The 24,774-nt window shown below is 44.5% G+C and overlaps 1 protein-coding gene across 7 annotated transcripts in view; it reads right to left on the bottom strand.

Annotated features, from left to right (window-relative positions):
• Positions 1–24,774, bottom strand: part of ALG9 (ALG9 alpha-1,2-mannosyltransferase) — a 96,423-nt gene that overhangs the window by 68,223 nt on the left and 3,426 nt on the right. For 6 of the 7 annotated variants that reach the window (XM_043501007.1, XM_043501009.1, XM_043501006.1 and 3 more), the window contains exons 2-12: positions 23,454–23,592; positions 23,115–23,249; positions 21,781–21,851; positions 20,578–20,666; positions 19,257–19,392; positions 18,606–18,693; positions 17,569–17,674; positions 9,902–10,024; positions 6,024–6,178; positions 3,157–3,286; positions 1,723–1,870 (exon numbers count right to left, since the gene is read on the bottom strand). In XM_043501007.1, coding sequence (XP_043356942.1) covers positions 1,723–1,870; positions 3,157–3,286; positions 6,024–6,178; positions 9,902–10,024; positions 17,569–17,674; positions 18,606–18,693; positions 19,257–19,392; positions 20,578–20,666; positions 21,781–21,851; positions 23,115–23,249; positions 23,454–23,592 — 1,320 coding nt within the window. The remainder of the gene's footprint in view (positions 1–1,722; positions 1,871–3,156; positions 3,287–6,023; positions 6,179–9,901; positions 10,025–17,568; positions 17,675–18,605; positions 18,694–19,256; positions 19,393–20,577; positions 20,667–21,780; positions 21,852–23,114; positions 23,250–23,453; positions 23,593–24,774) is intronic. The other variant, XM_043501008.1, reaches the window with a different exon arrangement.

The following is a 24,774-nucleotide window of genomic DNA, read 5'->3' on the forward strand; positions in this document are numbered from 1 at the left end:
TGAAATTGGCATCAGGCCTTTTCCATCCACATTTAACTTTTGAACTTTGTTTAATATTTGCAAATCAAATAATTTTGGCCACATCTGCTAGACCAGAACCCAGGCCAGCCAGGAACAAGACACTTCAGCTGGTGAAAGGAACAGCTTTGTTCAGCTTGCTCCTAAATAAACACTCCAATGGTTTTAAAGAATGCAGGCTTCTGCAGCCACTTGTGCCCGAATAGCTTGTATTTCAGGCCTTCAAGGACTAATCCTAGTACTCATCTACTGCAACTGCTTCACTGGGGAATCACCAACTGCTGTCTGCAAGCCCTGCAAAGCAGTGGGACATTTGCCCATGAACACCATCTTTGTAAACAGACTGTACTATCTTGCAGTTCTACAGGTTGGGTGGAGGGAGGGAGGGCTGGGTTGTTGTTTTTTTAACCCTTTCCACCTAAAATTAAGGGCCATTAGCTAAAATTGCTTGGAAAGAGTAGCTGGGATTTTTGGGACACAATCCCAAAGCAGCATACAGGGTGCTGGTGGCTAACACCCTATGCTGTTTTAAAGATATACCCCTAAGATGGATGCAGAAAGCCAACTGCCAGTGTCAGGAAATGAAATCAACTGGATCTTCCTGACCTCCTTTTAAGTAGCATATATCATCCTGCCCATTTCTTACTCAGAGGCCCATCATAATAGGAAAAAATCCCCTCCTCCCTTTACAGATGTCCAAAGATTTTTCCAAAGCAAAGGCCTTGCTTCTTAAGAAAGCAACAGCTACCCATTGCTCATAAGCAATCCTACAACAACAAACCCGTGTGCCTGGGGGCTGGAAGACCACTTTAAAAAATAACACATAATTCAGTTTCAAGCTTCAAAACAAAATGGCTGTGAACTACAGTAAGTGAAAGTACATCATTTCAGAACGATGAAAACAACCTTGACAGGACCCCTGTAAGAATCTGAATTGTTACCATCCGTGCACGTGGCTCAAAGAATTAATTAATTTAAAATATTTTGAAAATCTGAAAAGCAAACAGGTGAGTCACTCTTTCCAAGATCGCTGGTACATATGACACAAGTCTGAGGGCTTGGCATTATGGACAGCTTGTGAGATGAATTCTTGTCAAAACTATCCTACAAACTGCATCCTGAGAAGCATATGCTTAAAACTAATGATTTTATGATATTTCCATGCAGCCCTGAACTTGTGCATTAACTACATTTGATGCTTTGGATAACAAATTAGGATTGTATATGTACCCTGTGGCCTTGAAATGTTATTTCAGTATGATAATTGTTGCCGGTGGGTCTCCATAAAGTTTAAAGGAATGCAGTCTGCAGTCTAACCTGATTTCCTATGTTTCTCGGGAACCTTGAACACAACAGGTGAGTCACCAACAGCCTTGCCCCTAAACACAGCCAAGCAGACATGGACAAACAAACAGAGATAGAGAATTTGCACAGCAGAGACGCAGTGGCTAAAAGACTTGGGGAGAGGAGCCACCAGCCGGGTAGGGCTGATAAATCATGTAACGTCATGTAATGTCACTCAGAAGGGCAGGCTTTGTTTCTGAAATTAATCACCATGATATGCACATCTTGTTCTCACTTTGGCCCCAGTTCAGCAAGGGGCTTAACTTCAGGAACGCAAGTTGACATCAGTGCCATGAGCTTCAAGTCGGGCAGCTGCTTATGTATCTTGCTGAATCGGGTCCTTTATGATGAGCAACTTACTCATCTGGCAGGAGAAAGCTGCTTGGAAATCGGTACCACTCCTTCCCCACACAGACATTAACCGGCCTCCCTTCTGGCACTGTGTGAATAGTCGGATCAGTGGCAATCCTATGAAATTCTGGATACAGGTCGAGAGGCCCATGGTACCCTAAAGAGGAGGAAGATTGGGAACAGAGTGAAAAGGCAGGTGGTATTCTCTTAGCTTGACTTGTTTATATTTAAGCCTCCCATCAAAATGCGGTGAGCGTTTGGAGTACATGCCCAGCTACCTATCTCTGGTATCTAGAGAGCACCCATCCCAATGGCATCATGTGCCATTAAAACTAACGCCAACCCACTTGCAATATTACACCAAGGCCCGCTTCAACTTCTGCCACTTTGTCTACAAAAAGCTGCCAAAATCATGAACATTCCTGCCCTTGTTATTTAATAACACGCTGATTTTATTTTAGGCCTTTTCCTATGCCACACGTTTCCACTGTTCAAGGAGTTTAACTTAGCTAAGAACATAAAAAGGGAGATACCACATTTATTTACTTTGCTCAAGTAATAAAAGTTCATATCAATCACAAGCCCAGGTTTGCTAACCTTGGCTTAATGAACAGAGTGATTGCTGGGTGACTGTAATTGAAATATTGCATGTTCACCCAGAGTAAAGGATGGTCATGTAGTAAAATAAATAAATATAAAAACAACACTATAGATAAATATTCATACAAAGCCTCAAGTGCTTTCAGGGCCTTCTTAATGGATAGCTTCATAAATAAATAAAATAATCTACACTAAAATGTAGTTAGGATCCAAATCCCATTTCAGTACCTTGCTATAAAACGGCACTTTTATTACCACTCTCCTGTCACTACTGTATATGGATTCAATCCTGCAAATACATATGCCCAGGCTTGACTTTATTTAGGTGAGAAGCTCCATTGAAGTTAATGGGACCACTCCTGGCTCCAATTCCAGAGAGCACATACACGCATACTTAACATTAAACACATGCTTAAACCTATCTCCATTCAGGAAAGCACTTCATCACATACTTAAGTACAAGCTTTACATGCTGAAGTGCTCTCCTGAGTATGGCCTCACACGTGTAAGGATAAGTACATGTGTAAGCACTGATCTACACAGAGATAGGATACTGGTATAGCTATGTTGGTTAGGGTGTGATTTTTTTTTTTACCCATACAAGCCCTAGTGAGGAAACAGTTACACTGGAATAAAGGTGCCTTATACTGGTACATCTTATCCCCTGAGGTGGAGGGTTTTTGCACTTATTACTGTACTGTATGGTTAAAGTAGAACAACTTTTATGCGCAGAACAAGCCCTAAGTCTTTGCAGAATCAGGGTTTGTGTCTCAACATGAAGACCCCTCTGGACTGTCTTGCAACTGTCTGGGTTCGAGAACAGAACCATCCCAAAACACCAACCTTTGAATAAAGCCACAGAGCGCGAGAGTGACAAGAGCCCAAAGAGAAAAACCGTCCCCAGAGCCAGCCAGTTGGAGGAGACAGTGTAGTGCTCCAGGCGGTAACGCTGGAATGTGAAGTGGTAACATTTCTGGAGGGACAAAAAGGTATTAACGTCATTAAACCTATGATGCAGCTGAACAGAAATCCAGCCCAATACCCCTGGGGAGAGCGCCACCTGCAATGGGGAGAACAAGGGGTTCCAAATAGAATGCAAGATGTAGTTAAGTTAGAGGGACACTCTCAACTTGAATTCTTTGGAAACTAATTTTTTAAAAGTCCATTTTATAAAAAATCCTCTGTAACAGATGCAGCTTCCACAGTCAGTGCATGTGTCTGCGGCCTCAGTTTCCCAAACTTGGCTCCTCAAAAAAATGCCTAGAGGTTCACTTGGTTCAATCACATCCCCTTCTTGGGAATGTGGTTTATTTAAAGAACTGTTCAACTGAACTCATCACAAACACTTTTCAACCTCTTTCCCAGGAGTTCTTTCTTGCTGGGCATCACAGCCCTCTCCAAACCAGGCCTCCTGCCTGGCAATTCCGCAAAATCTGTCCCAGCTGAGATTTCTACTACTGCTCTCTGGGGGTGCCTCTCATCAGGCCTTCTCCTAGACCCTAGGTCTCTCCTTTCTCCATCTGGACTGGCTCCCTCTTTAAAGAAGTTGCATTTCCAGGTTGCTGTCACACAATACTTGGGCACCTGCCTGAACAGCAAGCCATAGCCTGAAATAAGATACAGGGATGTGCAGGACCAGCGCATTTGCAGCAGTGTTTAAATATAGCCCTGCCTGATTTTTCTTTTCTTTTTTAATCCCTCTAAGGGCTTTTCTGCTCTTCTATAGATGACCCAACAGGTTTTTTGGGCAGGCACAAAAGAAACAGTATGTAACACACTCAGGTTTTGCCCCTCCCCTCTCTCCCCCACAGGAGGGATTATTCACTTCCCATCCTAAAATGGTCTCTATTCCTCTTGCATCATTTGCTTTCGTCTCATAGCAGCCATGGGATTGTTTTTTCATTGTCAAGCTTGTATGGTTAGCAGGGAAGCAGTTTAAATTCTCAGATGGCTCCTACATACTGGAAGTAAATCAAGTGGTGTTAAAATATGCAGAACAGAGATACACACCAGAGTATCCTGCAGCCATGTTTGGCAGGTGTCCCAAACCACTGCTTTCTCAGGGGCCTTCCTACTGCACATAGCCCTTGCTGAGAATTGCTGAAGAATGGCTAGTATTACATGACTTGATCCTGGGAGCAGGCAGCTCAAGAATGCACATTAGCAGAGCTTGTGTGTGGGAAGAATTGCAATAGAGGAGAGTGCTGCAGGTCAGGATTGTGGGACAATGGCAGGGCTGGATAAGGGGCCAGGAACTGCAATAGCAAGGGATATTGCAGGTCGGGGTTACAGGGAATTGGCAGCGCTGGGTAAGAGGCCAGCACTGCAATAGCTGAAGGTGCTGGAGACCTGGTTTCAGGGGTGTTGGCAGTACTGGGAGAGGGGCCTGGGACTGAAACAGGAAGAGGTATTATATACCCAGGATGGGAAATAATGGCACAGCCAAGGAAAGCAGCTGGAACAGTCTACTATAGAGATTGGTGACTGCAAAAAATAACTAGGTAAATTCATGGAGCATAGGTCTATCAATGGCTATTAGCCAGGATGGGCAGGGATGGTATCCCTAGCCTCTGTTTGCCAGAAGCTGAGAATGGGCGACAGGGGATGGATCACTTGATTCCCTGTTCTGTTCATTCTCTCTGGGGCATCTGGCACTGGCCACTGTCGGAAGACAGGATACTGGGCTAGATGGACCTTTGATCTGACCCAGTATGGCTGTTCTTATGTTCATTCATATGTATTTTTCATGGGTAAGAAATGAATAATTTCAGCTCTGTGAAAGCTTCTACTGATCTGGAACATTTTACTCTACAAAGTGTTTTAATCTACTTTTATTAAAAACACTTTTTTAGCTCTTTAAAAATAGCAGTTTCCTAATGCCTAAGCAATACCACTTTCCTTTTAAATAAGGGAAATGATGAAAATCTTGGATTTCAACAAGGACTTCTGAATAGCCCAGCCACAAGGTCAAATTTCATGGCTTTATAATGCGATCACATTGGATGCTTGTCTGAGATTGCATCAAATAATGAATCTTTCAGAACATTTGGGCCAGTGACTATTCCAGATTGGGCCAAGGTTGTTCTCACACCATGTGAGAGAATTTCGAATGAAGGGCAGTTGAGATGTTTCAGTGCTAAAGCAGAACACCCAAGAAATGTCATGCATATTAATATTGGTGATAACACTCAACATCCTTAGCCTACTGTTCAGGCTAATCCAAGATTTTTACATCATTAGCACATTCTATTCATACATTTATGCCATTTGGGGAGGGAAATCTCCCCAATTTTGGTCCTGCATCACTGCCTGATGGGGATCAAATGATTCTGCACAAGTTCTCAGCCAACCAGAACTGGAGGATTATGTTTAGCAAACTACTTTGTAAAAGCAGCAAACACATACACATTTTAACTTTAGAATGGTTGCGTTTTTTCAATCCCAGGGCCTTATGATCAATCTGTGTGCCACATTCCGAAAACTCAAACCCCACTAGCTAACAATCAGAAACAGCTAACTGCACATCATGCTCTTGGAGTTACACTATGGGCACTGCAGAACTATGCATATTACTGCAGATTATGTTGCAGCAGCAGATGTTCTGCAGATGTTCCCAAGCCTTCGAGAGCAATGATATAGAAGTAAACTGGTAATTAAACCCCCTTTAGGTACCAGGTTATAAACACACAGCAATTCTCACTGAAACCCACCTGTAGGGCAGAGAGAGCCACAGCTCCACAGAGACAGATAAGAGGATATATGGGAAACAGAAACCTCTCCTCTTTGTGGGGTTGACTGAAGAAAATCAGGATCCAGATATACATAGGAGCTAGTGTAAGCCAATATGGGCGACCCAGATTCTGGACTGAAAGAAGCATAAATCAGTCAAGCAAGGCTCATGAGACTAGTGAAATAAATACAAGGGCTTTCCCTTAGTTTTCATTCTCTTTCTCTCAAATGGAATGTTTCACTATTCAATCCCAAGCAGCACTTCCACTCTCCATATCACAGCCAAACTAGCAAGAAATCAGTCAGGAGTGAAAGCTTGCTTAGTGGATTTCTGTAGGCTTCAGATGCCCTACAAGTCCCAGAATGCAGGGAAACCAGAGCCCAAAAGAAGGAGAAGCAGGATCTGGATAATGAGCCTATAACCAATCCCAGGAAGAAGAGACTAAATCCATCATGACCTGAAGCTTCTGAGCAGGAAATCAAAAATTCCTGATATTTGCTTTGTTGTACTACACTAGCGCATCCAGGGATCAGAGATAGAGTCCAATGAAGCTTATATTCCTAACTAAAATGGTTGTTTAGGTACTGGCATTTCCAAAACCCTTGTTGCTTCATTACAAAAAACAATGCATGTAAGATCTCTCAAGTAACTTTTTTTTGTGTGTGTAAAGCAGGAAGCAAGTCATTCAAAAATATCAATAATTACTGAATTTTAGTCTGACAAGGTGGCTCAATGCAACTTTAAATCCTGTCCCCCTACTCTTCCAAAAGCTGCAGTGTTAAACAAATAAGCATAGAGGCATTTCACAAACAATAAGAACAAAGCACCCAGAAGAATGGCTCCTGCTGTTAGGTACACAATGTTAGGTGAGCAGCAGGAAACCGGCATTTATAGGATCTCCAATTGAGCTTTTACTGGTTTCTGACAGTATGTCAGCCACATTCAAGGAACAGACACAAGCAGCACCCTCTAGTGTACGCTTTCAGGAAGATATATTACAATGCCGTTTCTTAACAGAATTCCATACATAATCACAGGTTTCAGAGTAGCACCCGTGTTAGTCTGTATCCGCAAAAAGAAACGGAGTACTTGTGGCACCACAGAGGCTAACAAATTTATTTGAGCATAAGCTCTACGATACAACCACATTTGCTCCAACTCCTCAGACAGAGACAAACACCTACAATATCTCTATCAAGCGTTCTTACAACTACAATACCCACCTACTGAAGTGAAGAAACAGATTGACAGAGCCAGAAGAGTACCCAGAAGTCACCTACTACAGGACAGGCCCAACAAAGAAAATAACAGAACGCCACTAGCCATCACCTTCAACCCCCAACTAAAACCTCTCCAACGCATCATCAAGGATCTACAACCTATCCTGAAGGACAACCCATCACTCTCACAGATCCTGGGAGACAGGCCAGTCCTTGCTTACAGACACGTCCCCAACCTGATGCAAATACTCATCAGGAACCACAAACCGCACAACAAAAACAGGTTTCAGAGTAGCAGCCGTGTTAGTCTGTATTCGCAAAAAGAAAAGGAGTACTTGTGGCACCTTAGAGACTAACAAATTTATTTGAGCATAAGCTTTCGTGAGCTACAGCGTCCAATGAAGTGAGCTTTAGCTCACGAAAGTTTATGCTCAAATAAATTTTAGTCTCTAAGACGCCACAAGTACTCCTTTTCTTACAACAAAAACACTAACCCAGGAACCTATCCTTGCAACAAAGCCCGTTACCAACTGTGTCCACATATCTATTCAGGGAACACCATCATAGGGCCTAATCACATCAGCCACACTATCAGAGGCTCGTTCACCAGCACATCTACCAATGTGATATATGCCATCATGTGCCAGCAATGCCCCTCTGCCATGTACACTGGACAGTCTCTATGTAAAAGAATAAATGGATACAAATCAGACATCAAGAATTAGAACATTCAAAAACCAATCGGAGAACACTTCAATCTCCTTGGTCACTCGATTACAGACCTAAAAGTGGCAATTCTTCAACAAAAAAACTTCAAAAACAGACTCCAACGAGAGACTGCTGAATTGGAATTAATTTGCAAACTGGATACAATCAATTTAGGCTTGAATAAAGACTGGGAGTGGATGTGTCATTACACAAAGTAAAACTATTTCCCCATGTTTATTTCCCTGCCCCACCCCTACTGTTCCTCACATATTCTTGTCAACTGCTGGAAATGGCCCACCTTGATCATCACTACAAAAGATCCCTCCCCCCCCCCCCCCCGGCTCTCCTGCTGGTAATGCTCACCTTACCTTATCACCCTTGTTACAGTGTGTATGGCAACACCCATTGTTTCATGTTCTCTGTGTATATAAAATCTCCCCACTGTATTTTCCACTGCATGAATCCGATGAAGTGAGCTGTAACTCACAAAGACTTATGCTCAAATAAATTTGTTAGTCTCTAAGGTGCCACAAGTACTCCTTTTCTTCATTCATAATCAGAATCCTAACAGGAGACACTGATCATGATGCTGCTATCTGCCCTTAAAATTTAGCTTGAGCCCATCCTTGGGGAAAATGTGTTAGCAGCAGCCAGGGGAAGATGCAACCACTGGGTTTTTTCTTCTTCCATTCCCCCGCCACCCTGGTATTTTAGGAAATCATCCTGCCAAACTGCATGAGTTAAACTTGCATCCAAATGAAACCCAATATGAACTGGACAATGTTTTGCTTTTTCACAGTGTAATTTATGAAGGACTAAGTGATCACTCTGAAAGTCAGAGGTCCGACTAGACTATCATAACGGTCCCTTCTGGCCTAAACATCTATGAAGCTAAAATCTACCAAAATGAGATTTAATTGTATAATTTTGTAGCAGCAGCAACACCAGCACCACTTGACATGCCATATTTTGGGCTACAATAAAATTGTATGGCCACTGCTACTAGCCCTTAGAGCAGAGATATGTAATAGGACTGAATTTAAACCTCATTTGTTCCCTTATGAAGGTAAATATTAAATTTCAAGGAAAAACTAACTCATTTCAATGGCACAGCTGTGAATGGTACATTAAAGTGCAAGAGACTTCCTAATTTAGGAAGAAGTTTTCACAAATCTGCCCTATGTGGGCTCAATCCTGCAAGGTGCAGAATGCCTTCAACAATTCACACAAGTTCTCACTACTCAAATTCTTGCAAGATCATGCTCTATATGGGCAGCATCAAGGGAAATGGGCGGCTCGTAGGGGTTAGAATGGTTTATGAAGAAATAACCCAAAAAATCCAAACTAGATCCAAAAAAACCCCAACTCTGTTCTCTCAAAGCTCTCTTCTGAAATGTCTTGGCCGTCGCATTTAAAACAACAGTAGAAAAGTATAGAGAACTGTGGGCTTACACTTCCAATCTAAGATAAGATGGAGATAACTACGAGTATTTTTTCCCCTAAATTTCTGTCAGGGTTATTTCTATAGCATTTGCATCTGTGACTGAAGAGCATGTGGCTGTACAATTTGTCATACTTACTCGGTGTACTTCAGCCTTGACAGCACAATGCTCTTCAGAGGAGAGGGAGGCATGGGGAATGAAGGGATCGTCCTTAAAGAATCACAACAGTGTTCCGTCCCTGGCCGGATGCTACTGTGAGCTCAGGTGTAATTTGCTACCTCTGTCCCCAGCCTCCACTCATTGTAGGGTAAATAGTGCAGTGCAAATAATGAGCTCCTGGAACCAGGCTGCTGTAAGGCGTTCCCTGACCCTGATTTTGCTTCCAAGAAAGAAAAGCTGCATATACAGCAAATAAGCTCTCCCCTATTTTCAAGGATCTAGGAGACGTGGGCTGTTGGACCTCAGCTCTCGAAGACTGCCACACTCACCTTGAAATTTCTGTAGAAGACATTCCATGAGGGAGGTCAGCGGCAGGGCGAGCAGGGCCAAGGCAAAAGCCACATTGAAGTTTAGGAAACCATTAATAAAATAGAAGGACCAGGGCTCGGTACCTGTGGGGGAGGAGGGGAGAGAAACAAAAAGATAATTAGCATGAGTGCCTAAAAGGCCTGGATGTTATGGCAGCCCCATTCTCTCTCTGCCCAACCATGATTAGTGATCAGCAACTTCAGACATTGATTCTCTCTATACCCATGGGGCTGAAACCAAAGAATGGGGTGAAGAGCATCTTGCAGTATGAGAAGCAGTGTGGCCTAGGGAATGAGCATGAATCTGATTTGAGCAGCTCCTGGGTTCTCATCCTGGCTTTGCCACTGATTTACTGTGTGACTTTCTAAGTCACTTCCACCTTTCTTTCCACAGCTATAAAATGAGGATAACGATGCCCGGAGGATTAGTCAATAGTGATTTGAAGGTGCTAGAGTGCCAAGTATTACATCGCTATCTCCATGCAAGTAACTTCATTGTTTTTGCCTTTGGGGATTAGCCAAAAACACAACATATTGTCTCTTCCTTTCCCCTTATTAATGGTTAATCCTCAGTGTTATACCCACTGCCAGCTGTTCATGAATCCATGGGACATTCTAACTATCAGCCCCAAAAGAATGGGTGCCTCTCAAAATGCAAATGCACAGCACTACTGCCATGATGCAGGACAACCATCCCATTCTGAAAGCCTATGCGATGAGAAAGTAGCAACTAGAACTGATAATGTCAAAAAGAAAAGGAGTACTTGTGGCACCTTAGAGACTAACAAATTTATTTGAGCATAAGCTTTCGTGAGCTACAGCTCACTTCATCGGATGAAGTGAGCTGTAGCTCACGAAAGCTTATGCTCCAATAAATTTGTTAGTCTCTAAGGTGCCACAAGTACTCCTTTTCTTTTTGCGAATACAGACTAACATGGCTGCTACTCTGAAACCTGTGATAATGTCAAGAGATTCTGCTTCTCCAAACCAGCACCCACTGCAGCAGAACAGCTTCTCAAGTGAGAGGCAGCTACAGAAGCCCTGGATGTTAAGAGATTGTTACTGTCTGGAGCGATGCTGTCTCACAGGCTGCCAGAGCTATAAAACTTTTTTCAAACAAACAAGAGAAAAGAGCTTGCATTCACACTTTATCCACCCAGGACACCTGCTGTAAAATTCATCTACCTGCTAGTTACATACATCTTCAGTCTCTAAAGTTTCCTTGTGTCAATATGTTTTTCCTACAGTTTAGCTTTAAGAATAGGACACAAACATTTGTTCAGTAAACAATTCAACCCCTCCTACTGCCATGACACATGGTTGGTTGCAAGCTTCGAAGGATGCAAACTGACAAAAATTCCAGTCCGACTTCTCATTCGTTTGCACTCTTAATTCAAGATGCTTAAAATCCTGAACAGTGGGGAATACTAGTTCCTCTCTGCACGTTTGCTACCTTCTTGGTATGATTAGTGCACTCAATCAGTAAATGACATGCGGGGGGCTTTAATCAATGCACTGTTGTGACATGTGTCATATGCCGTGGCAATTTCCTGCAATCAGAGCCACTTAAAAAGGGTCTGTGTTGAAATTAATCAGACAACTGAAAAGCAGCAAGGAAAACCTGACACCTCTGCAGCTTGTACAACTAAATACGATTAGAAGCAGAACTCAATGTCAGAAACAAGGAGCAGGAGTTACCGAGGCAAAACCCAAGCAACTCACGTTTATTTGGGAATCCTACATCCATTAGCACAGCAGCACTGGAAGCAAAAGGAAATTAATGTATTGTAGTGTTTTTTTCTTTTTTAAATGAGAGAGATTATCAGAAATTCAGCTTCAGTCCCCACCCACCCACATCACCACCTTCAAAAGTCTCAGGTGAGTATAATTCTCAGCCTGCTGCCAAAGCCCAAACATGGGACACAGAATGTGACGAAGACCCAAAAGGATGAGCACACAATAATTATCCATGCAGCAAATTTGCAATGGCTCTGGGATTTGTTCCTCCAGCGTCAATAACCCTTTCCATGACCTCTGTTTTATGATTCTTTATTTCTGATGTCTATAATTTTGAATAACCCAAGTGAAATGGACACCAAATGTGTGCAGAATGTAGGTAACTTTGAGACTATAACGAATGCCCACCTTGGAAATCCGGGACATTTGACAGGTATGTACATAAGAGAAAAGCCTGTAACATGGAGGGGAATTAAATGCAAACAATATTATTAGTATTACTGTAGCTTCTAGGAGCCCTAGTCATAAGACCAGGATCTCATTTTGCTAGGCGCTGTACAGAGACAGAACAAAAAACAATCCCTGCCCCAAACAGCTTCCAATCTCAGTACAAGAACAAGACTTAAGCCATGTTGTTTATATCCTACTGCTCTGAATTGTGGATATAGCTGAAGCCTGTTAGTTAACATTCAGGTAACACATTGCAATGTGCCTCAGTTTTTCCACAGGTAAAATGGGGATAACTTACTTTCTTTGTAAAGTGCTTTGTGATCTACTGATGAAAAGAGATATATAGGAGCTAGGTATTAATTATTAACTGAAATGATTATACCTTGTGAGAGGAAAACTTAAAGGGAAACTCTCAGATTTCAAAGGGGAACACCCACATTTAGAAAACGTGGGAAGAAGAAATACTAAATATACTTAGAGTGGTGAATGGACTCCCTATGGGAGAACTGTGTGTGTAAACAAGGGTTCAGTTTCTTCCCAGCCCAGCAGCTACTGGATTCTGTACTGCAGTCGCAATGCTGATGTGGAAGGAGTTGTGACATACCAAACTCAGGGCCACTACTTCAGTGTCGGATGGAGCGTCAGGGGCATGGGCAAGCAAGGTGGAAGGAAATCCCCTCTCAAAACACACCTTTTCGCTGCAAGGGGGTTGTGTGCCTCTCCAGTGTCCTGGCATATCAGTGACCAACATTGCAGCAGTCTCCCCGCCTGGGATCTGGTTTAATAACCCTCTTTAGCACACCCACTATCTCCCAGGAAACCCAGTCCACCTGTCCATGCCTTCCCCTCTGACTTAATTTATCCATCTGTACCAGAACCTATAAACCGTCTTTTAGATGTCCACAGCCCACCTGCCAGGGCCAGGGCAATGTTATCCCTCATACTCAGGGTTCACAATTTCTTCCTCTAGGTCACAGGGGTTCAGGCAGTTGTAAGCCTTTCATGGGTCATTGCCTGAAAAAACCTAACAGCCACCTGTAGCTATTTCCAATGGAGAGATGCCTTGTTCTACTCAGGTCTCTCCCCATACCTGGGGAGGACCTATTACATCCTGTTTTTCCCTTCACACGGCCTTGCTTTAGCCCACAGTCACAGGATCTGTGGGAAAGTCAGGGTCAGAGGACAGCTGGGACTAGACTCCTCTTAGAAAGGCACAGCTACCGCATGACAGACTCCAATGACAACACAGAAGACAAATGGCCTGGAGCAGTGCTTTGATGCAGAGGCCCTTTCCCAAAGTTTGCTGCAGCGGGACTGAACTGCCTCTTAAGGACTAAGAGCTGGAGCCTTTTCTCCTTGTCCAAAGGCATTGACTGCTGTGGCTCAGAAAAAAAAAAGTCAAATCAGGCAAGAATAATGCGTCACATGGGCTAGTTAAGTGACCCGCTGACACAAGGTTTTATGTAGAAAACACAAGCATGGTCCTTGTGTTGACTCACACGTTCAGTCTCTCTGACTCCCAGTGCAAAATGCCTTTATTTTTGTCATTCACAAAGTGACTTGAGACATGACAGCAATGAAAAGAACACCACGCATAAGGGGAAATCCTGCCACTGTTGGTGTTCTTCGGGGATGGGGGAACTATCCTTCCACAGAGCGGTGGGAATAAGCTTCCCCAGCGTGACATTCGGAAGACAAAGGATTGGAAGAGATCTCCCAAGTCATTCAAGCAGAAACAGAAGAATAAACCATGCAAATCATATGGACTCATTGTGCCACATCCAGTTTAGCAGTGGTGGATTAAGAGAGAAAAGCGGCTGCAAGTGGTGGAAAGAGAGCAGTGCAGTATTTACAGTAGGGACCACTGATGTAGCAGGCTGCATATAAGAACCCACAAGAGTGATTACTAAGCATCCCAGAGCCAGAAAACATTCAGCCTTGTGTTCTACTTCAGGAGCTGTTACAACCTTTAAACTCAATGAGCCAGATAAAATAGGTTCTTATTATTATTTATTTGTATTACCGTAGCATGGAGGAGTCCTAGCCATGGACCACGATCCCATTGTGCTAAGTGCGATACAAACAGATGCAACTCCAGTGAATTCCACAAATGCTTCCCAAGTGTAACCGCATTACAAGTCACAACCAACGCTCATCACATAAATGGGACAGGCTCAGCAGACGAATCCACTGGGCCAGGGTAACAAAGGAATTACTCTCATTGTTCTCTTTATTGCTCAGCTACTAGTTCTAATGATTTTCTCCAACTGCTCATCTTTTTAGAGCCTCAAGAATACAGATCCGTGATATCTGCATATGAGCCACTGTCCCCATGGACACAGGAATCTGATAACTGACAATGGACTATTCACTACAGTGAGTGCCTCCATCAAGGAAAAAATAATATCTAGAAGGGGGGGAAAATGCTCTTCTTGCATACAGGATCTCGGCTTGTAAGCAAGAAAGATATACCACCATGTCCAGATACCACGTTTATGGATGTGGCATGAGAATCCAAGTAGAATGGTGATGTCAATGTTCCCTGTCATCTGTGTCCGCCCAGAGTGTAACAGCCTCTCCCTCAGGTACGATGCACTAAAGGGGTGTAGCCTGTGATCACACAATCTGGGAGGAAATCAGAGTCTGAGAGAACTGAACCTAGACCCCTCATAGGGTATGTCTACGCTGCAAGTCATGACCCGTGTCAGCTGACTCAGGCTCATGGGGCTCAGGTTGTGAGGGAATACAACTGCAGCATAGAGACTAGGCTCAGGCTTGAGGCCAAGCTCTGGGACCCTGCAAGGTGGGGAGATTCCCAGAACCCGGGTTCCAGCCCAAGCCCAAACGTCTACACTGTAATTTTACAGCCCAAGCCCTGTAAGCCCAAGTCAGCTGATACAGGCCACCCATGGGTGTTTAATTCCAGTGTAGACATACCTTTAAAGGCCCAGCCACCTCATGACAGACTCCAGTGATATCAGCAAAGGGAATGCAGGGCAATGGGCCAGGAACAGTGCTTTAATCCTGGCACTAAAGATAGTGCAACCTGGTGCTTCATCAGCTCGCAGTAGATTTTTATCCCGTTTCCATGAAAGCTGGGATGGCATTCCAAAGCCAACAGAACTTGCCTGGCCTTTTCATCCCCCTGGGCGGTACGACTTTTCCTTACAAACAAACAGTATACAGCTTTCTAAACATATAGCATTATGGCATATAGCCTCCTGGCCACACAGCTTTAAGCAGACATTTCACTGAGGCTCTTTTATTCGTATGAAGATGTTATACGAGTGTCACTCTGCACAAATACGTTAGAATGGATTGGTTCCCAGAGGACACCAGAAATAGTTCACACACCAGCATAGAAAGGTCAGGGATGAGCCCAGGCCAAACCAAACCCCATCAGAAAAAGTGTCTGAAGTTTCCATTACATAGGAGTCACTGCAATACATTTCAGATTGCTACTGCAGAGAACAAGGTCCCTGGCAAGGGCAACACTTGCCCTGTTGTAGCACTAGAGACCAATCACTGTGCTGCCCCACCCAGAAATGCCCTTCTATCTGAATGATACTCCTGAGACCCATCCGAAGTTGCCAGAGGCAAAGATGGCATCAGAAACTATTCACTGCCGCAGTCTGGCCTAAGCATTATCAGATGTGCAGTGGGCTCTGTCTGAGAAGGGCAACAAGGAGATCTTGCTGCTTCCTCAGACACCCCCCCAGTCTCCTCTAGTCAGGCTATTTAACTGCAGCCCTGTAAGCAGTCTCTTTAATGATCCCTCATTAGAGCTGATCTTAACTCCCCCACAAAAAGCTCTCCCTTCATTTCTAATAGCACAAGGTCAGCTGGGAGCCAGGGGCCCCCATATGAGGAACATAGGAATTGCCAGACTGGATCAAATCCCACATCCATCTAGCCCAGTATCCTGTCTGACTGTGGTTAGCACCAGATGCTTCAGAAGAAAGTGTAAGAACCCTCTAGTAGGCAGGTGTGGGATAATCTGCCCTAAGCCTCAAACAGGTCTCAAATAGAGATCGGCGTAAAACCTGAAGCAGAAAGTTTTATTACCCTTCCAAATTTTTTATCATCATTAATTATGACAACTTGGGATGTTCTTGATGTCCAGTCCCTTTTAGAATTGTGCTAAGCTATAGGCCTCAAGAACCTCCTGGGTCAATCAGTTCCACAGTCTAATTGCACCTGCTGTGAAAAAATTTGCTTTGATCCGTTTTGAAATTTTATCCCCTGAACGAAATTCTAATCCCATCTCTGCCACTGACTTCCTTTGCAATCTTGGGCAAATCACTTTCCCTATTCTGTGCCTCAGCTTTCTGATCTGGATTCTTATAGTACCAGCCTCAAAGGAAATAGAAGGGGGAAAGGTGTTATAAGCTCCATGAAGAGCTCTAAAGATAAAAAGAGGAATATCAGGCTAAACATTATCATTGCTCTTTCAGAGTCAATGTCTGCCACTTGTCAGGAGCAATTTTTCACCCCCATTCATATGTCTGAGAGAAACAAACGGAGATCAAGAGTAACTCATACAAAATCAAAGCCCATCCTAACTCCAGCAAGACTGTGATAACAAACAGCAGCATGCAGAATTAATTAACCTTTATGTCTTTCTCCAAATTCCTGCAAATGTCCTTCTGGTAACCTCTCTTCTGCTGCATGCCAGCAAAGCTCAGGTCATGCACTGTCACAGAAGCAAGGAGATCCCCAAGACACAGCGTGGAACAAAAAGAGTCTGTGAAGAACCTATGAGAAGTGAAAGGGCTCGGGGCTGTGCTCTCAGTTACATGCTGGACTCCGCACCCTGTCTGGGTGAGACAAACAGCCACAAACAGGATTAAAGCTGACAGACTCACACAGCACTCTCTTGCTTTGGTTTAAGAGCGTAACCAACGTTACTCAGACAGAGGATGAGTCACACAACCACTTTGGTACAAACAACCACTTTGAATAACAGTCATAAAACATGTGGAAGAAAACATAACTGTACCTTGGGGAGAACCTGAAATTTACAAAATTAGGCACACATGAAATACGATGTAGTCACATTGGATCTCAAACAGGTTTGCTGCTAAGAGTTCTCTGCTGTGAAGCGTAGGCTGCTGAGACATCCCGTGATGTGTTTGTTGTGCACCAGAACTTCAAAGCTAGAAACTCATCCAAAGCAACTTAGCTTAGTATTCAGCAAAACAAACAGAAAATATAAAAATGTGGGTGGTATTCCTGACTGAAGAGAGACATCAAGTGGCAATAGACAGGAACTGCCTCACTGAAGAGCTCAAAAGCAAAAGCCAAAAGGATGTCTTTGCAGTCAGGCCAGATCACAAACGTGCAGGTCTGTCCCACAAAAATTCAAGGTGCCAGTTTTAAAGCTTAACTACATCAAATGAGCCCTCACAGCACACCCCAATATTTTGTTATAATGCACTCACCATAAAGATCGGGTCCGTGAGGTGTGAAAACATTGTATAAAACAATGTTGAGAGGAGCGATTACCAGCTTCCCATAGTAATAGCTGTCAACAATCACAAGGGGAACCTGGAACAAAGCATTTAAAATTCATAAAGCACTGGCAGCTTTGGCCAGAAATTCCAAATCAATGAGGCGCTGCCCAGTGAGTAGTATCACTGCCAAATTTCCATATTTGTGCCAAGGAATAAACAGCCTCCCAGCCCCTATGCAGCACGAATGCTAGGTACATGATGCCTGGCTCTAACTGACAGGGCCCCTACAAGACAGGCACAGCTATTCGGTGCTGCAGCTTCTTCCAGGAGTATAAAGGGTTTAGAGTCTACATCATACTTCGTTCATCATGCAGCAATGAACTGGAGATGCTGAGAGCAAAAGAGGAGTTTGGTTCCTAGTCCCCTGCCCCTCTGAGGCTGGACAGTGAACATCAAAGGCAAAGGCTTAGAGCAGCATCTCATTAACCACGCCAGCCTTTAGGGCAGAGCATTCAGCAGCAGCAGCCAGCATTGGCATGTGCTGCTTTGGGCAGCGGGATATGTGTTTTTTCCATCCCTCTGGGAATCAGGTAACGAGTACCATACCTGGTAGGATGCCCCTGCTCTGCACCCTCTGTACAGGTACTAGAGACTGACTTTCAAGTTCTGATTAACATGGATTCAGGCAGAGACTGGAGGAAGAATAAGCAGAGACTACAAGCCCTCTGGGATCAGCAAAGGGAAGTCAGTCCTCTGCAGGAGAGGCAGAGCAAGGGGATCATTGCATGGAAGCTACACAACTTCTCTGCCTTTGAAATCACCTGTAAGAATGAGGGGAGTGAGCCAGGAACAGAGATATTCTTAGGAGCAGAGGGAGAGGATATTGAGCTCAGGGAGATTCTTGTTAATAAGAACCTCAGCAGACACTGGGCAAGTCCTCTGAAAGGGCTCTCCCTGAAAATGAGCCCTGGCTCTGTTACAGCCCCAGCCCAGCTCCTCCGTTGTGCTTTATTACAGCAACTTACCAAAAACAGGATCAGGGCCACCAGACACCAGTTCAGGAAGCTCTTCCACCTCCGCTTTATTATCAGCAAGTCAATGGCAATAGGTATCCTGGAAAAGACAACATCTGCATCAGGGACCCTCTTCAATCTAGTAATCGCCTGCCTGCCTCACCTTGAGAATCCTTGTCCCTTCCTCCCCCCAGGCTTAGGAAGACAGTTAATGGGGGGGGGGGGGGAGAACGACTCTCTCCCCTCAGTCTCAAGCCAGGAACCAACTCCCTGTCAGTCCTTCATCAAACTGTTCCTTTTTCCAAGGGGAATAATTCAGCAAGTCTAACAAGACACCTTTGAGAGGACTGTCGGCAGCAGGGATCAAACCCGAGACCTCTGGATATTAAAGCACAATCCTTGATTGCCCAAGCTAAAAACCCCGGCTGTGTTAGCCCCGTCTGTGGCAAGCACATTACCCCATGTTATGTGGCCCAGTCACCACCCCAGCGCTACACTGAGAGCACGTGGGTTATACAAAACACTACCTAGACTCTGGGTAACGTGTACCACATGGAGGCAGGGTTCTCCTAATGATGCCACAGCCTCCCAGGCAGACAGCTGAGCGCTCAGCCTTGAAAAGCACAGAACCTCAGTCGGGCCTCTGAGCTTCCCTCTCCTTACCCAAGAGCTGCACTGAAGGGCCAACCCATGATGGCTCCAGCTGCCACACCCAGCACAGCTATAGAGGTCTTATCCATATACCAGCCAGTCATGGCAACCACTGTGGTGTACATACAGAAACTGCTGGGGAGGAAGGCTACAAAGCAAAGAAAGAAAGAGGTCAGCTAAACTTTCACATAGGTAAAATACTGCATAGGGTCAACCTAAGGCTCTGTAACAGGCAGAGTACAGTCTGCTATAAACACTGGGAATGAAATCCTGGCCACACTGAAGCCAATGGCAAAATGCCCATTGATTTCAACGGAGCCAGGATTTCACAACGGAAGTCCTTCAATTAAGAGCCTCTATTCTGCCAAGATTAAGCCCAGAAATATTTCCTTCAAGTACTACGGTCCCTTTGCTCATAACCTTCCATGTTCCACAGTGGCAGTCCAACCAGAAGGCCAGCATTTGCAGATGTAATAATTACCCGTAACACTTGCTCTATCATCTGTGTCCTCACAGGGCAAACGGAGATTGGGATGGACTGGGCACAGTCCTCGAGAAACCAAGTGGGATTATGGGGAAATAAACAGGGAACAAATGAGAACTACATGAATAGTGATGGAAAGGGCCTTCTAGCAGTCATTGTAAACGAAGGCAGTGCAGAATAGGAGATCTCAGACATCTGGCTGTCACACCTCCCCTCCTACAGAGGCCACGTCAGCACAAGTGCAAGAAACCATTGCTTGAAATGAGTTCCAGTTGCCACCTTGGCACAAAATGTCCCTGCACATGCACACAATACCCACCCTAAGTGTTTTACAAACCTGGGTTGCAATGGCTGGCTTGGCAGAGACCATTTAAATGGTGGGGGTACATTAAGGCACATGAAAATGCCAGCCTAATGCAAGATAACACCTTTTCTCCCCCTGGTTAAAACTGGGCCACTGGCCCTTGCAGAAATGTCAAAAACACTTAAGGAAAATAGTCCCAGAATGACTAAGACCCAGTCTGAGAGCAAAGGGGTTTGAAAGGCATGGCTCACTGCACTGAGACTGGGGACTGCAGCAGAAACAAATACAGCCAGGGAGGAAGATAAAGGAAAGAAGTGAGTGGTACGCATCTGGGACAACAGCTGCTCTTTGGCCAGATTTTCCATTAGAAACATCTGCAGCAGGAGAGCAATGGATTATCCATGTCAAGCACTGGGCATTGAGTTCTTATGGGAACATTTTAAGGTAATGCTTTAAAAAAAATGCAGTTGAGCTTTTCCCCTCCGGACCCACCCATGCATTCCTGAGCGTGGGTCACCCCTGCACCTGCTGCTGAGCAAGCTTACCTGCAGCTGAGCAAAACATCCCAGTGCTGAGAACTAAGAAGGCCAACATCAGCCGGCTCACATGCAGCCCAAATTTCTTACACACAGCCCTAGGGAAGCAGAGAGAAAATCAGACATAGCACCGTGAAAACATCTCCTGTGTACAAAAGAAAAAACACTGCACAAATCAATAGCTACTGCATGCAGAGCTGAAAGCAGCTCTTGGGAACCCCGAGCTGAAGGGCTCTCACTTCTCAGCCCCTAGAGACAAATGGACAGAGGGAGAATGGATACTCTGAACCCATCGACACTTGGATTTCAGCCCCCTGCATAGCTACGCCAGTGCAAACCCCTACTGTAGAGACGGTTTGCACCAGGGTAAGTTGCACTGGTGCGAATCATCGGAAGATAGGAATTGCCAGACTTGGTCAGACCTGTGGCCCATTCAGTTCAATATTCTGTCTCCACGTGTGCTTCACCAGCGTACGTAGTGTCTGCACAGAGGGTTTGCATTGGTGCAGCTACACCAGTAACTGCTACTCCAGAGCACACCATGCCTCCGTTTTACCAGTCACAGTAGCTGTCCATCAGTAGCACCATACCAAAGGCTGAAGTTTGCTTCCCAGAATCAGGAGCAGTGCCATGCTCATGGCTGCTGCCAATGGAGATGCCAGGTGGGACAATGATGGCTTGAAGAGACTTCCCACTTGGACCAGCTAATTGCATGTCCAGGCAAGTGCTTTATGGAGCTGCAAATTCACTGGAGTTAACCCTCATCTGGGATCAACAGAGCCGAGAGAGAGAGAACTTGGGGGTGCTACTGAATTTTGAAGCTATCCAGCACATCCCTGTTGAAATCACCTACGTAAAATGAAGTCCACTGTTTCCCCTCTTCGACACATCGAGTACAACTCAGCTCTGGCAATTCTGCTGATGTCAGCGGGAGAGCTGTGCACATAACCTGAGCCAAATGCCAGAGTTAAGACTTACTCAGTGGACCTCAGAGCAGAATTTGGCCACAGTGGCAGTATTCTAACCAATGTTTCCCTAGGAATCTTTGCTGGCTACGTATTTTGACAGATTTTAATGTGAAGCACTATAATCCACGCGAGATATTTTTATATAGGTTTGTGGGTATCTTTTCAGCCCTCATTGTCAGTGGCAATAACCATCCTAGTTGTTCACACTGGGCTATTCCCCGAGCAGATAGCTTCGTCTACTCACTTATAAAAGTAAAGCTCACAAATGCAACTCAAGAAGGCCAAGAGACATCGCAGGAAATAAAAGACGAGAACCTAGGAGAAACATTCAGAGTCAGAAACGGAATTTATAAATGGAATTGAAATGCCTGCTGGTATGTGAAAGGCTAATACAAGATGGAACTACTACTGCTATGGTGAGACCCCCACAAGAGCTACTTGTTAAATGATGGCGCCGAAGTCCACTTAATGAGCTGCCTGATCCCGCACCCACTGAGCTCAATGGCAAAGTTCCCACTGACTTGAAAGGCCCAGGATCTGGCCCTTTGACACTAAGTCCTTTATGGCAAAAAGGTGAAAAAGAAATGACTCCACTGAACTGGACCCTGGGTTAGCCTGCCCTCTCCTCTTTCAAGTCTTGAGAACCGAAGCTTTAACTGAAACATTACAAAAGGGAAATTATCCCAAATATCCACCCACTCTATCTATCCAGCTATCATGCACACACACGAGCATCTTGGTACTAAGGGGTGGAGCTATCCCTTGTGTGGCACATAAGTACCCAAGCAACAACATGTTTGTTTAAATGCTTCTTTTTCACTCTCATGTCTGCAGGTTACAATATGTTGTGTGAGAAGTGCAGCATGCTGACATTTATATTTTGATTTTAAAAATGAAACCATTAAAAATAGATTTAAAAACCATTGCAAAAGCACTACTGGATGAAACTTCCAGAGCATACAAGCGAAATCAGCTCCATACCAGGAACCTTAACAGCAGGTTTGAGACTAAACCCCTTAAAACCAGTGGTTCTCAAATTTTTGTACTGGTGACCCCTTTCACATAGCAAGCCTCTGAGTGAGACACCCCCCCACACACTTATAAATTAAAAACACTTTTTTATATATTTAACACTATTATAAATGCTGGAGGCAAAGTGGGATTTGGGGTGGAGGCCGACAACTCATGACCCACCCCATGTAATAACCTCACAACCTCTTCAGGGGTCTCAACCCCCAGTTTGAGAACCCCTGCCTTAGACTGCTTTGAAAAGCTCAGTCATTATGTTTCATGTTCTCCGTGTGTGTGTGTCTCTCTCTCTCCCTACTGTATTTTCCATTGCATGCATCTGATGAAGTGGGCTTTAGCCCACGAAAGCTTATGCTCAAATAAATTTGATAGTCTCTAAGGTGCCACAAGTACTCCTAGTTCTTTCTGCTGATACAGATTAACACGGCTACCACTCTGAAACCACACTAATTAAGAATTTCAGTGCCCCTTGTGTCAACAGTTGCTTTCTTTGATACAGACCAAAGGGCAGGTGATTTCTCACAAGCAAAGCTTTGACACATGATTTACCTTATTTGTCTGTAGAACTCTAGCATGAAATAAGGCTGGCAAGGCATGAAGCCATAGGTAAGCATAGGAGCGAATGGCATAGACTGGAGAGTATTCCCACGTCTGGAACCCTTTCCCATAGACGAGGTAGTGCATCTACAAATCCAATTTAAAAAAAAAATACAGGTTAAAAGGAGGACACGCGTTTGCTTTAGCCATTAGCAAACAATAGCATAAGATAATTGATATGTTGAGCGCACAGATCAGCATGAGGCAGCTCTAGGCAAATGTGTATCAAGAATCTGAGCAGACCAATTACAAAACCCAAAATTCCTCTACTAGGAAGGAGAAGCCACTCACCGGTTCCCAGTAGTTAAATGTTTCATCACAGTCTGAGATGTTACTCAAGAGGGCAGCGCAGAACCGGGCTGAGATCAGACACTTGAAAGCTGTGGATCCTTCAGGTGCCCAGACCTGCCCTGCTTTGTTCCCAGATGGCCTAATCAAGAGCAAAGAACAAGTGTCAGGAGGATTTATTGGAGTGGATGATATAAGGTAATAGGATAAAGAGCAGCAAGATGACACAGGGCAAAGAACCCAAGAGACTGGGAAATCCACACAGAAAGAGTTAAGTCAATGAATAAGTCTTTAGTCCCTCTTCAGTATCCTTAAAACACACTCCGAGTCAATCTAAGGCTACAGCTCTTTGCATCCTGCTTTCAGATCCTTCTGCTCAGGGCATGCTAGGCATCCTGTTCATTACATTTAAATTCAAGTTGGTTTATCCATTTACACATCTAATAAATGTCACTTCTTAGATAGTTACTTGGCTTAACTAACCCTCACCCAACCTATGACCCTTTAGAGACATTTTCCACACTCTATTTTACATACTTATGTGGCCCCACCACTGTTGTAGCTGAACTCACAATCTTGAATACATTTACCCTCACAACAAGCAAGAGAGTGTTCTTACCACTGTTTTACAGATGTGGAGATAAGGCCCAGAGGAACTAAGAGACTTGCCCAAGGAAGTCTGTGGCAGAGCAGGGCCTTGTACCCAGGTCTCCAGAATCCCAGGCTAGTGCCCTAATCACTGGGCCATCCTTCCACCCCTTGAACCCCCATCCCAGCGCTTACCAGACCCAGCCCTGCTTAGGCTGTGAGGGTGGATGGCACCCTGGCACCAAGTGCTACAGCTACCTTTCTAACTACACTGAGGAAATGTGCATGGCCACAGGCTCTACTCTGTTTTTTTTCATTCCTACTGTTATGCCTTACTACAGCTCAAACCTAGTTTTGATGTCAGTGAATCCATTCTATTGGGGTCCTGGTACCACACCCACCATTGGGGCATCTCAGCACCTCTATGCCAAGGATATTCCAAACGAGTGCGTGCCAGATCAACTTCTACCCATTGGGTCCCTCGGCTCTGAGAGGCGGCTAGAGCTAAACTCTGGTGAAACCATCCTGCCATGTTCAACAAGTCTAGCTAAAGGCCAGGCTCTGCTTGCAGAAACTGAGCCCTGGTGCATTCACGGCGCAAAACCCTTGCTAATGACTAACAGACCCAAGCTACACAGGGCCACCCCCCACAAGGCTTTGGAGACGGTCAGGTCCCTTCACAGGGAGACATGGTTTTTTCCACCAAATGCATCCGATGAATCATAGAATCATAGAA

The sequence above is a fragment of the Dermochelys coriacea genome, chromosome 22 (genome assembly GCF_009764565.3).
Source record: "Dermochelys coriacea isolate rDerCor1 chromosome 22, rDerCor1.pri.v4, whole genome shotgun sequence".
NCBI lineage: Eukaryota > Metazoa > Chordata > Testudines > Dermochelyidae > Dermochelys > Dermochelys coriacea.